This window comes from Physcomitrium patens, chromosome 2 (assembly GCF_059467195.1).
Source record: "Physcomitrium patens ecotype Gransden chromosome 2, ASM5946719v1, whole genome shotgun sequence".
NCBI lineage: Eukaryota > Viridiplantae > Streptophyta > Bryopsida > Funariales > Funariaceae > Physcomitrium > Physcomitrium patens.
The window spans coordinates 16,133,965-16,147,842 of record NC_143411.1 but is presented as its reverse complement, the minus strand read 5'-3'; the positions used below and the strand labels follow the sequence as shown (position 1 = coordinate 16,147,842).

At 39.5% G+C, this 13,878-nt stretch overlaps 2 protein-coding genes across 6 annotated transcripts; both read right to left on the bottom strand.

Moving 5' to 3' along the window:
• Positions 1-4,208: 4,208 nt before the first annotated feature.
• Positions 4,209-8,104, bottom strand: LOC112279128 (magnesium transporter MRS2-3). The gene is made up of 7 exons (XM_024513268.3): positions 7,681-8,104; positions 7,226-7,486; positions 6,221-6,529; positions 5,769-5,897; positions 5,365-5,591; positions 5,051-5,216; positions 4,209-4,646 (listed from the first exon to the last, which is right to left on the bottom strand). The coding sequence occupies exons 1-7, from the start codon at positions 7,822-7,824 to the stop codon at positions 4,365-4,367; spliced, it is 1,518 nt and encodes a 505-aa protein (XP_024369036.1). The 5' UTR covers positions 7,825-8,104; the 3' UTR covers positions 4,209-4,364.
• Positions 8,105-9,285: 1,181 nt separating this feature from the next.
• Positions 9,286-13,587, bottom strand: LOC112278966 (putative ADP-ribosylation factor GTPase-activating protein AGD8). Of its 5 annotated transcripts, none has more exons than XM_024512939.3 (9): positions 13,316-13,587; positions 13,051-13,216; positions 12,022-12,140; positions 11,191-11,659; positions 10,808-11,074; positions 10,483-10,608; positions 10,223-10,336; positions 9,743-9,846; positions 9,286-9,553 (listed from the first exon to the last, which is right to left on the bottom strand). In XM_024512939.3, exons 2-9 carry the CDS (start codon positions 13,117-13,119, stop codon positions 9,550-9,552), a joined length of 1,272 nt encoding a protein of 423 aa, XP_024368707.1. In that variant the 5' UTR covers positions 13,120-13,216; positions 13,316-13,587; the 3' UTR covers positions 9,286-9,549. The 5 variants fall into 5 exon arrangements, with proteins under 5 accessions (XP_024368707.1, XP_024368708.1, XP_024368709.1 ...); XM_024512940.3 differs by having other exon boundaries at positions 13,051-13,207; XM_024512941.3 differs by having other exon boundaries at positions 13,503-13,587.
• Positions 13,588-13,878: the final 291 nt, after the last annotated feature.

Sequence of the window (13,878 nt, the reverse complement as noted above, 5' to 3'; positions counted from 1 at the left end):
AGCCTGGCGCTGTGAAGCGTCCGCTTTGCGGTACGCGTACGAAATTCGGATTCACAGCAAAGCGTGCACCGACGAACGATAGTCTCGGCGGACGGAAGATGAATATCGTCGAAGAGGGCCAACGCCGTCGATGCTCCTCCGCTCCATTCTGCGATGTGAGCCCCGATCGTTCAGTTGTGTCGGCAAGTTTGCTCGAGATTAGACCTGGAAGACTCTGAGTATATATATATATATATATAGACACTCTACAGAAAACTCATTTAAAAAGTTAAATGATTGTATAATTGATGCAATAACCATAAATTACTTATATTTGAATATTTTAGGGGGGTTCAGACTTGGCACTTTTGCAAAACCCAACAATTGGGGTTCAAATTTAGGGATCATTTAAATTATCAAATCCAAAATATCACCATTCAAACTTTATTACCCCTTGATATTATCCCCTCATTCAAACTTTATTATCCCCTAGTATAGAGTGAAAGAGGGAAGAGAGTTCATGCAAGCCAAGCGGTTTTTGATATATAACCCACCCCTCTTTTGATATTTGGATTTCAAAATCACCCACACCGTGAGGTAGGTGAATTGAAGTATCAAGAGATATTTCAAAATATCACTTGTTACTTTGAGACCTCATCATGGGTGAAATATCACCCTAAAAGGACAAGTCTAAACTTCCTAGTAGAGATGTTTTTGTAATGAAAAAGCATTATAAAAAAGTTATCAAAAAGCATTCTAATTTTAAAAAGTTACACAATATTATTTTTTGGTTGAGAATGGAGAACATGGTTGGGAATACAACAACTGTGTGGCGGAGTGGTCGCCTAGGCCCGTCTTCCCTAAGTGTAGATGTGCCCCTTCAATTGGTTTTATAACTGATTTTATACCTTGGTCAATTAGTAATTTTGTAGACAAATAAACAAACATCAAGTTTTATTTTAATATATATAATTTTTTTATTATTAATATTTGGTCAATTTGTGCACATAATACAACTACAACCTTTGTAACATGTGTAAATTGTAACACACTTCAATGCTATGTGTTTATTAGGATTCCTAACTACTCATTGCATTGTTCATTGATTCTTGATATTGTTGTGATTTATTTTATTTTATTTTTTAATTCTTGGAATAATCTTTATGTAATCATATTAAAATGGTGTATGTGGGATGTGATATTTTTGAATAAGAAATTTTGGAGCTTATAATAATCACTGTAAAAATTTCATCTTGTATGTATACTTCTTCAATTGATAAATCTAAAAAAAAAATCACTATATAATGTAAAATCATAATAAAATTTTAAATTTTAATAGATATATTATATTAAGTTTTTAATCACTCTCATTTGAAAGTAGTGGAAAGAAAATTTGGAATATTGTTCTCTTATATTATCTTGGAATAGCAAATGTAATAAATTTTAAAATAAAAATTTTGAATTTACAAAAATGAAATCACTAACATAATTTAAACATATTATGTGCTAATACATTAAAACTAATACTCAATAAGTGCATGTTTTTTTTAATTCTATACTCATTTATGATATTAAAATTTAAAAATAAAAATAAAAATACATAATTAATTAGTTATTATAAAAATAAAGTTTAAAGTTTATTTTGAAATTTATTTTAAATTATAGAAATTTTCTAAAAACCTATAGAAAATTTTAGAAATGAAAATATATTTTTAAAAACTTGTTGTAATATATGGACCAAATCATTTTTTTTTTTTATTGCAAGTCTGAATATTTAGCACATAATTGACTTAAACAATTATGAAAAGTGTAAAAAGTTTGATTTTTTAAAAGTTAATTTAAAGTATTTTTATGACATTGCTTCTTGATTTTTTCTAAAAACCACCTCTTTGAGATGACCCAATGGAATTTCTAAAGAACAACAGTATTTATGTTTTGTATGAAAAAAAGTGAATTCTGCCTCATTTTCTCTTCTTAGAGCCTTTAGACTTATTTTTTGAAGTATAGAGCCAACTTAAAGAGGCTTCTCATTTTCAACCAACCAAAATATATTTGGTTAAAAATGAGAAGCCTCTTTAAGTTGGCTCTATACTTCAAAAAACCAAACCAAAATATTTTAAAAGCTAAGGCCCCTCCCCTTATCTCTAAAGTGTAAAGTGCTCCTAAATATAACTATGATATAAAATAAAGTAACATCATTTTAAAATCTTAAGCATGAATAATAGCCCACAATCAAATCCAAAATACAAAAATTGGTGTTAGAAAAAGAAATTAAAAATAAAAATACTATTTTAGAATTTTTAAATAAGAAATAATAAAAGTAAAAAACAATAATAATGGTATTGACTAGACACCAATTTTGTGTATGTATAACATGCATAGAATAAAAGACTACAAGCATTGTGTGATATAAATTAAATTTCTTAGGGGATTGTAAATTCAAAACCAGAGAAGTTGAAAGAATTATTTCTTATATCTAATTTTTTGAAAAAAAAATAAAATACTATCCTCTAAACTTTTCCATATTTGTGAAAAAACTAGCCAAACCTAATATTACAATTTCTAATAAAAACTACATTGATTTAAGTCAGTTGTGCACTAAGCACCTAACAAAAATATTGTATTATATTTATATAAATGCATACACACACATGATTAAATTATAGCAAAAACATATTTTGAAGGATATGTAAATGAAAATGAACATGTATAATTGGGTAGAACATACAACATTCAGAGAGAAGCTTGTATCAAACACCACAAAGTACAAACAATCACCAAATTGCTCCCCCTAAAAAAATCAATAATAAATAATAAAATAAAATCTACTATCATAGTTATGATAATCAGAGAACGTCTAATTTCACCACCTTTCAACGATCTGTATATGATTTGCATGCTATAAATCTACAACATTCCATAAAATATTGTAAATTGTGGACCCAAGGATAACTTGATCCTGATAGTTTGAATAAATTGGTCTAATTCTGCGACGTTACTTCAAAATTCTTCGAACACCGTGGGTATTAGATTACCGTTGGCAGTTTTCTTGCCCTAAGCAGGGTTCTCTTGACCATCTTAAACCTCTCCCCCGGCCTTCTCCTTAGTAAAATCCCATGAGGATTAGCACTCAACAGCCTTTAGTTGGGCAGCCCAGCAGCTAAAGGGATCCTCTGCTCGATGTGACGATGTTTACCTGGTTCAGCTTCTTCATGGCTGTCTCGGAGTACTAAGAGAGAGTGTCCTGTGGATTGCAAACAATATCACAAATTACATAATATTTTAACAACACTGGATGCGTTTAGCAAGTGCGAAGTTGATGAGAATCAGCACTGGTCATCCCATTTGGTCCTTCAAAACCTAAATCGCACAAGCACTTTGCATCATTCCAAAACCGTAACCATCCAGTTGCAATCACACAGCTTGAAACAGCCCCAGGAAATGACCACGTGAAGCAGAGGCAAATACAAATGGCATGATGCCGCTCACAAACGCCAAAAGCTATAAAGAAATCATCAAAATTGCATAATACAGATGGTCTGAAACCCACCGCAAGCGTGTTCTACCAAACATTAGCAGTCTCGCCCGCCTTCTGAGACGAGATGTCCTTGACAATGTCGTACCGATCCTGAGTACTTTTCAATGTCACTATCCCCTGTTCCTGTGCAGAAGCTCGGTACTGCACAATGGTGTAACACCATTGTCCTACTGCATCAGTTCTCCCAGAATAAACTTCTCGGCTTTAGAGTGAAATCTCATGGGCATGGGTTATGGAGAGCAAAGCACCGGGTGCACTTGCCTAACCGAGTACTCACATGTAGCAAGGATAAGGCTCTTTCACCCAACATGCTGTTTCCTAAACTATGTAACGCTTCCATCGTGCATCACAGCCACTCAAACCCTGCTACTCGCTCTGCTTCATAAAATCTCGAAAGTGTGCCTACCCAACTGTGATTACGTCTGATATTCTAAGTTGTTATAAAAGGAACAAGATGCTTAAGGGCCGTTGGGATGTTCAGCGATAGAAACATCGTAACCTATTGCTGCCGTTATCCATCCTAGTCTACCATTGCAATAAAGAAAGAAAGGAAGAAAAAAATGGGAAGGACAAGCAGGACATCTGGAAATTCGAAAAAAACAAAAACAAGAACAAAAAGAAAAAGAAATCGAACGGACATCGTGCCTAAAAGAGATCAGATATCATTCAGTCTCTGAGAAAGCAACTCATGTTTGTGAGGGAATTTTTTTTACTAAAAGTATGTGTGTACACACATGCAGAATCAAGCGACAATCTCCTGCATTACCGAGCCATATTCTGATGGCTTAAATCTGTATTGGGCAACTAACTAGAATAAGAATAAGTAATAGAGGGTAAGCAGAATCTACTATTCGATCAGGTGCTTGTACTTACACCATCCTATAACTGCAAAATACAAGACTACGCATATGGCTGCTGACCCGAAAACAATTGCCAGAAACTGAGGGGTTCCGCCAATATTAAAAAGAGGAATGTTAATATTCATTCCAAACACCCCAGTCACTACAATGAAGGCACTGATAACAAGAGTGGCTGTTGTAAGCATGACTCCCATCTGCAGAAGGTGATTTTGCTTGTCATCAAGCATGATATTGATATAATCTTCTGTATCGTCCACATATTCTCTCAGCTGCATGAGAAACGGGAAACATAGACAGGGTTAAACTGGCACATTCATGGTTAGTGTCAACAGTTGGATTAAATGGACGCATTAGAGGAGCGAAACGTCCCACAAAAACCTAGAAGCAATTAACAAGCCTCAACCATTTCACAACCCTAATAGCCAGAGAATAAAAAGCAATAAACTAAAATTAAATTTCAGGATTTCAAAGACTCAAAACAACTTAGAGAAGAGTTGCTAGAATCATATAAAAGTTCTAGAGATGTATCAATTAACCACATCACCAGCAGAGCTGCTTGTTGAAGTCCTTGAGCACCTGACATTTTATGTTCTTCAACAACTTCTCACAGTGCCGAGTGCAGAATACAAAACATCGAACACCAAGAACAGGAAAAACGTGCAAAGAAACTAACCGTCGACAACTTGTTTAGTGTACCATCAACCTGTACAAAATATGCTTCCAAAAGCATTTCCAGCTCCTCCACGTCCAAAGGTTTAGCAGAAACAGTACTAGTAGAGCTACTACTTCTACTGCCATGAATTCTTCCATTAGCTAGACTCTCTGGCCCTCCATTTACCCTAACAGGCAAATTAAGTCATGAAATTATTAAAAATAAAATGAAAATACGAATAAAATACTGAATTCGCTGCCATTGAAATTTAGCAAGAATTCAACACCAGCATCAGCAGGTACACAATGAGAACCACGTAAACAAAGTGAACATACCCATCTTCGTCATCCGAAACTTGTCCATCAGACTGAAGTGTTGGATCATCAGGATTGAAAGGCAGATGTGTAGTATGACTGTCAGCACCAGGCGAAACAGATCCAAACCCGGGACCAGGGGAGGAAGGAGAGACTGAACCCTCCTGCTGTGCTAGCAACTTGTCAGTCAAGTACATCTCTGCCATATCTCCGTCGTCGTCTAATAATTGCTCAATTTCGTCCCTCACCTTCAGGAAAGGAACACAACACTGTCAGTCAGGTATGCACGATTCCAAACAATCATATAATCAAGATTTATAATAGAATCATGAACACAATGGAAATGAAAAATCGATGACCTTTAACAAGACAATGTAGTACATTACATCGTAAACCTAAATCCTAACGCAAGGAACAGATAGTACCTTCTGAACTCGACCTGAGATGGCAACCAAGCGACTTTTAATTTGGCGCACTCGCTCCAAGTTCAAAGTACTAATTTTAGATGTAAGCTCGTCCAACGCTGGATAAGCCTCTTTTTCCAAGTCCAATGCCTGCTCACATTGTTAAATATGCTTTTGCAATTATGACCATTTTCATTATCAACAAGTACGTATGTTTACACTTTCTAAAACAAGAAATTCTTAAAGCAAACTTCTACTAAGATTCATATGGTTGCTAAAGTATACAAACTGTAACAAACCAGCAGCCTCTTATAAGAACTATAAGCTTGTTGAAGATGCGGGAAAATAGTAATAACAGGAAAAAGAAATAAATAACTATTCTCCCTCCCTCCCTCTGTCCCTCGCTCTCTCGTTCTTTCTCCCTCTCTCTCTCTCTCTCTCTCTCTCTCTCTCTCTCAGGGAGTATCCGGTACCTCATTATCAAGAGAGCTACAAGCAGCTTCCAAACAGGCCTCCAATGCCCGAAATTCAAAAGGCAATATGTTGGGACCACCTCTTGCTCGTCCAGGACTCCCATCGTCGTCATACTGTGGGAAACTAGAGAATTTATTAGCTTCGCCAGTCTGTGCTTCAAGCTTGGGAACCTCCATCAAAGCCTCTTTGTCTGCTTTAGTAGTGCATAATCTTGTAGCCAATGGCTTATCCGGTGAGTGTGAGTGGAATTTTTGGTGCCCATCTCCTTCATAATCGCTTAATCCCCCGCCGCCATCATCGTTATGAACCTGGAGAAGGTACCATGACATGCATGTGAGAGGAACTCAAAACCTCTCTCTAGAAGTAAACGGCTGTTCAAACAAATTGAGTTGCTCTCTGTCCTAGGTTAAAAGGTTGTACCTCAAATCCATCTAGCTAAAATAATCCAACACGATATAGTTACAAGCCTCCTATGAGACAAGCGACGCACAGACCAGAGGGAAAGAAGATCATGGTTACCTTCACATCGTTAACTTCTTCTACACGATATCAAATTAGACTCAACTATAAGTGGCACTAATCGACAAGTCATAATCACTTCATGGCCAAGAACGTCACAAATGACATGAAGGATGGTCAGCAACCACATGCTCTTCAATCAGAAAAGAAATGTCTAGATAGAACATGAGCGAATAAAGTCTGCATACACAGACTGCCAGAGGTTCTAATGATGTTGCTAGTAACTTCAACAAACGAAATAGTACTTTAAAATATTCTTTAATGCTTTGAACCCAGGTTCTTTACACTGCTTACCTAGAGCACTAATTTGTAGACGCTGGTCTAAGGACTCAGATGTGATAATACGCAGATATCTTGTTGCATTTCAATATGGTATACATAAAAAAGAACAATTTCACAGAAAACCATATCCTAAGCAAATCACAAATATTCTTGTTTTAAACTGATTATAATCCAGGAACATTAATGAATACCGAAGCACTAACCTCTTGACCAAGTGCATTGAAATGCACAGGAAGGCGCTTTCGAAGGTCTCGTACAAATGGTGCCACCGAATCATCCTTAAAATTGAGCAAGAGAACTTCCTGTGCTGTAATGATCGCCTTAATGTGCTCCAAGTTCACCACTATAGCATGCTCTCGTCCCAAAATTGTTGACGGGTAAGACAACTGGGGGTCCAAAATTCGCAGATCTCGGGCAGGAAGACAAGCACGCCGCATGATAGCATGCTTTCCTGCCTCCACCACCTATACATTCATCAATCGCCACACAATTAATGAAAATTACTCTCGTATTTCTCGAACTCCAATCCTTCACCTGCCCTAATTCCATGTCCCATCCACTACCAATCTCGCGACGCTCAGCTATCCAAATAAAAAACCCATTGCAATCCACAAGGTCACACGCAGTTATTCTTAAGCACATCCAACGGGGGGTCAACCTGCGCCGAGCCCTTCACATCGATCAGCAGCCATGTTCTGACACCCAGCCCCTTCTTCACACGCAGGCCCAACACGTGACGCTCCTTGTCCCGCTCCTCCTCTATAATTCCCACCCCATGCTTCCCGACCCCCCGCGCCCTCATCTTACTTCCTCAATCCCTTCGTCAGGAAGCCCACCTCACATTTCCTTCACCCCCAATTCACACCACACAACCTTCCAACTCAACGCACAGCTCAGACAACGCTCCCAGACCACACAGATCTCCTTCCCTCTCTGCGTTCCCCCGATTCCGCAGCTCAAAAAACTTTAAAACCTCACCACTATGAAGTTAGCGTCGAAAGAGACCATTAAACACGACATCTCCGTTTCCAACAACATCGACCTGCATGCGTGTAAGCGTGGAAACAAAAGAGATGTGCTGAATGAAGCACTTCCCGATCATGAATTGCGACGCAGTTGGTGTTTGGGTGCAGAGCTTCCTAAACCTCGACAGTAGATTTTTCCTCCCGTACATTTCAGAAAGTTCGAATTGAAAGAGACATCTGACGATTCAATGCAGCCGTAGATGTATCGAGGGAATGATTCTGGTTCTACATGTAGATCTACCCGTATGTACGTGACCTGTTGAAATCAAGCGACATGGCGAATTCATTTCTTGACAAAACTTTAAAAACTGTTGCTCCTTCTTTTCCCAAAACACTGTTGGGGAAAAATCACACCAGCACAGTGTTAGTTCATGGAATTTATGATTTAAGAGGGAATGCATACTCTTACCTTCTTAAAATCACCCTTGGAAAAATGTAAAGTATATCTTCTACGATTCATTTTGTTAAAGCAGTTTTACTATAAAACCTGCTAAATTGTGCATAAAGTGTGTGATTGTCTATCCACACTTTACAGGTCATAAACCTACCTATCACTGCAAGGGAGTTAACGAAGAGAAGTTTCACCGTGCAGTTGATAGTGAAGTTTGTCATGAACACTGCGTAAGCTGTCGGAGATATTGATGGATTAACGGTAAAGTGAATGCCACGAATGGATACTGAGTTTGCAAGTGAAAACATTCTCGTGGTTAATAGTGCAGGACAATTGTTTGTTTGAAACCGATGTGCTTAGCCTGGATATCTTCACAATCTACGACCACAGCACTTGAATTTTTGCAGTAAACGATATCAGAAGCGGCTGCAAATTCGGCAAATAGCATGTCATAATCTCGTAAAGTTTATTTGCAAAGCGATATAAAAAAGTCAGGTGCAATTTAAAGGTCAGACGGTTTAGCTGCTTACAAAATGTCGTGTGCGGTGCAAAACAAAGTCCCATTCAGCTGAACATCAACTGGCGGGTTTGAAATAGAAAAAACCCCCCTCAACTGCTAAAAAATGTATTACATTTTTACGATACACATTATTAGACAAGAAGCATCCACTGTCCGATTGATTCTGGACAACCACCCTAGAGAACCTATTCAATCTCTTACAGCTTAGCAATGCTGTATGGGGCGAGAGAATGCAGTGAGCCACAACTTCAGAGCAATTTGAAAAAACGGCAAAGACTAGTCAGAAGGGAAACCAAATAGTTCAAGGCTGATACCAGTGTCAAGATATAAGAAATAACTGAATGGTCCTGATAAACCCACTGTTGCACAGATAATCCACCATGAAGCAGATAGGTAATTATAATTGTAAGTGAAGCACACCATGCTGAAAGAGCAGCAGCCCAAAGGTATATGCAGTTCTATCTTCCAGCCTAACATCTATTATATCAGAAGCTGATCGAAGTTTTCTGGTGAGCAACTAGAAACTAGACAGCAGTTTCTTAGATTTTTAGAGCAAAGCATGCAACCCTCGAAGCAAGAATTAAATGCTATCTACCTGCAAAAAGAAATCAGATAAATCAATTATAACATGTTCGTAAACAGTTGCTAAGAAGTTCCAAATCCTGTGAGTCACTTGAGATAAAGTACATTCACTAACTTCCAAGTAAAGACTGGAATGATATTATCGGTGAAAAAGCAAAGAAACAAGTCGCGAAATTAAAACGAGTAAAGCACATACACACACCTGATGCGATCCTGTAGATCTGCAATAAAACTTGAAGCGATAGACGAGAACTTCGTGGCAGTTTCTCCTGCCATGTTTTTTAAGGCTGAAATATCCTGCGAGGCCTGAACAACCATGGACTACATTAGCATTCTGCTGCTAAATTACGAGGGATTAAGAACCTCAAATCCGCTAATCTCAAAATCAACATATTCGAATGCATGCCATGTGTAACTGGCAGATGCCTAAAATTGAGGTCGAATAAGTAGAAATGCTAAAAGCACTAGGTTCCGTAAATTCACACATGTCAAAACAATGGTCATTTGATATCATGGCTTTTCGTCTGAGCTCATTGTCGATAGGTACAAATGGTAAACACATCCTATCTCAACGACTATCCTAAACTGACACATTATTGATACATCTGATTAACATGTTTCTGAGAGCATGCGCAACTTTTTCAGACAGAGAGCAGACAAGAAAAACCAAGTTCTCTATTACCTGGTATGTGAGTTTAGACATGAGCTCACTCGCCGTAACGTCAATAGAAGAACTGCCGGGAGAGCCAACTTCTTCACGGTCAAAATAGGCAGCACTCGATATAGAGGACGAGTTCTGCATACAGTAATAATCACCAAGTTCACATCATGTTCGCCTCATCCACTATAACGAGATGCACATATTGATCAGAGATCATTGCCTCAATAGTGCACTAATAACAGCCATTACAGACAGCAAGCACACCAACGTTGCGAACTTACAGCGAATTTCTCTAGACGCCCAGAATTTCCCTGATCATTGTTTTTATATTGATCACCAAAAAACTGTGCAGAAGAGATGGATTTGGCATTGGCAAATTTCTTTTGTGCCTCATGGCTGTCGTCAACCTGCAATCAGAAACCAAAATTTTAGAGAAAAATAGGAGATGTATATCCTAAGGACAAAAAGCAGAAATCGAGCAAGCAAGTGAAAACGATTTACAAAGATACGAGGTGGTGATGCCACAAAGACGAAGTATGTCTTGACTGAAAGATTCAGCACAGCTACCCTATCACTGCCCTTACAGCATTAGGAAGAGTAGTGTACCTGTGTCTTGGCACGTCCACTGTTGAATGAGGACTTGACAGGAGATCCTCCGAACTCGGAAAAGAAATCTGAATTTGTTGAGGGGGGAGCTACATGGCTAGAGCTGGAGTTTTTATGATCAGAGTCATTGCTTGCTGGGACATCATCCATGTACAGGAAGCGCGATGACCGCGGAGCCGATTGCGTGGTTGCCCCAGATGAAAGTGCTGGAGCTGCTGGTTCGGGCTGTACCTCAGCTGGCTTTTGATCGTAAAGGTCTTCGCTGGTCTGCAAAGACAGCAACACTATTACAATCTTTTATGCAAATGGACTCGTTTTGGAATCATCTGGAACAAGGGCAAATAGAAGATGTCCGTTCTTTGAGCTTCAAACCATTCATTTACCTTTGTGGTGAGTTTTTTTACACCAAGACCTCCAGATTTGGTTGCACCAACTTTCTTGGCTCCGAGAGATAAACTTGGCTTTCTTGATCCACTGGTAATTGGTCGAGCACTGATAGCTGGGGTGTGAGTGGGAGGTGGGGCAGCAGCAGGAGCAGGAGCAGGCATGGGTGCAGGAGTGGGGTCAGCACGCTCTTTCGGATGTTCTACAGAAAAAAAGTCATCGACTTTGGGCGATGGAGCCCCCTTCGACTTCTGAGAGGCACTGTTAGCAGCAGCAGCAGCCACACTCTTAGCCACTTCCTTGGCTAGGAGCTGGCGATAGAGGTCTGCTGCTCTTGAGGTATACTTCGCTTCGATTCGTCCTCCTTCAGTCCAACCGTGCTGTTTAAAGAACACATGTGCTCGGCCATTGCCACCCAAGCTCATTAACTTCAATTGATCCTGGTTCCAAGTATCCAAAGTGGTGGACCTGAATTATTCCCGCAAACATCCAGACAAATATGTAAGTTCAAACGTATAAGCGTACAGCAAGTAACTACAGCGTAAAGAGACAAATATCAAATCTTGAACAGTCACAGGTAGAAGATTGAGTGACCTAGAGCTATTCCGATTCGTGTACGTGTACATAAATTGGCAAGTCCATTCCGCAATTGTAGCCAAGGATGTTACTTACAACTAAGCTTTTGTTAAAGGTCCAAAAGAAAGCACTCGTAACAGTAAGAATACGCGTCTTTAAAATTAGACTGTACAACATACATTACAAAATACGTGGTCAAGTTCCTCTTACAAAAAAGCACCCACTCCAAGATGTCGATTGCACCCGAAAATCACCTGACAAAACTAATGTGGACACCGAGACTACGATGTAGAGCTGAACAGTCCAGGCATATGAACACTCCATACGTCACTGACGCCCAAGTGGGATTCTTCGAATTGCAGTCGAAACACATCTGCATCCAATCGACGACTCGTGAAGAATTTAGTAAAAAACCGAACACACTCCACAATCAAACTCATGCTAGCATTTTGTGCGCAAGCAAAGCAGTACTCTTCTATCCGTTTTGGTTACAATAACTTGCGAATGCTAATACATTACTCCACAATACACATGGCACATATTATACTGAAACCGTTTGGTAAGGAAGGATATTACTATTCATAGTTCTGATTCAGGACTTGCTTAAGGACTTAGTTTATATTGATCAGTAAAATACACATGAGTTTTCACTTTAATATGAAAGAATCTTCACAGGCTACTTTGTTTACCACTACAGCCTATCAATCCAAGCAAGAGGAAAAAACTTAAATTAGTCAAGCAACCTAGAAGAAAAAATGGCCTACTGATCTAATCAAGGAAAAATTCTCGTGTAAATGATCACATGCTGTGCAACGGACATCCTTAACTATACTACATGACGCGAAGCACAATTCTGTCAAGTAGTGATAGGGTAAAATTCAGAAGAAGTGACATAAGTAACAAGCATTTCAGTGTGATTAATTGTCACAATATTTAGGGGCCATGCCTTAAGGTTCACCTTCAAGATTTAAACAGAAAAAAGGATTGCATCAAGTCCAGCGTCGCCTTGTATCATATTGAAGAAACTTCGAAGCAATGCATTTTACCACAACATCGACCACAGCAAGTTCCCAGTACCAGTGAAGAAAATGCAGGATATCCGAGTTCCTCTACAACACGCATCACATTAAGTGCGCAATGCGCAAGAAAGGGCTAGTGGAAGACTGTCGGAGAATGAGAACAGAAAATAGAATATAGCTGGAGAGACAGAATCGCGACTACAAACCAAAAGTAGGTCAACCCCATAAGAAATATAAAGAGATATCTAATACCCAGCATCTCACCTTGTTTTCGGACTTGGTCTTCATTTTCCGAAACAGCAAATCGCGATCTAGCACGTCCTCGGACGCCATACCGACGCGAAATATATTGCAATGAGCCTACAGCCAATCAATCACTGCTCGACCAATCCCTTGCCCTAAGTCACACAACTCCCGGTTCCTACAACAACTAGGCCAAACCACCCGGCCTCAGCGCCGGCCTAATGGCACAAATGCAGCAAGAGTCAAACAAATTGCTCCAGTGTACAACTCAAAGTTCCAGACTCACAGGTCATGATCCAAATCGAAATCCCTCTCTCTGCTTGTCAACAGAGTCGCAAGCCTCAAGGATCCAATCGGGTCCAATCAGGTCAGGAAGAGGGAAAACTTAACGAAACTTTACACAGACTGAGGAGGACCAAGAGCACAGCGAGTATTAAACACGCAACCGAAGGAAGAACAGAGAAAAGTCACACCGGCGACTGAATCGATAACCAAAACCCTGAGATCGAACGCCTCGCAAGCTGTGTCCCCACACACACAGGAAACGCTTGGAGACGAGACTGCAAAGAAAAGAGAAAGGAGATGAGAGAGCAATAGGGCTTTCTCCGAAGGGTATCCCCGTTCACACGGGAGTCAAGGACATCCACGTCGTGTCACGCCTCACGACCCTCCAACGCACCAAATCATTGAGCTTACTGATTTCGGCGCTCCCTTTCACCCTCACCTCCCCCCCCCCCCCCCAAAGTAAATTCCATCCTTGCTTTCTGTGGATCACGGTATTTGCCTGCCCCACCTGGTAAATCCAGAAAATCACTCTGGTGAATCCTGTGCCATGTCTTAAATTCTTGT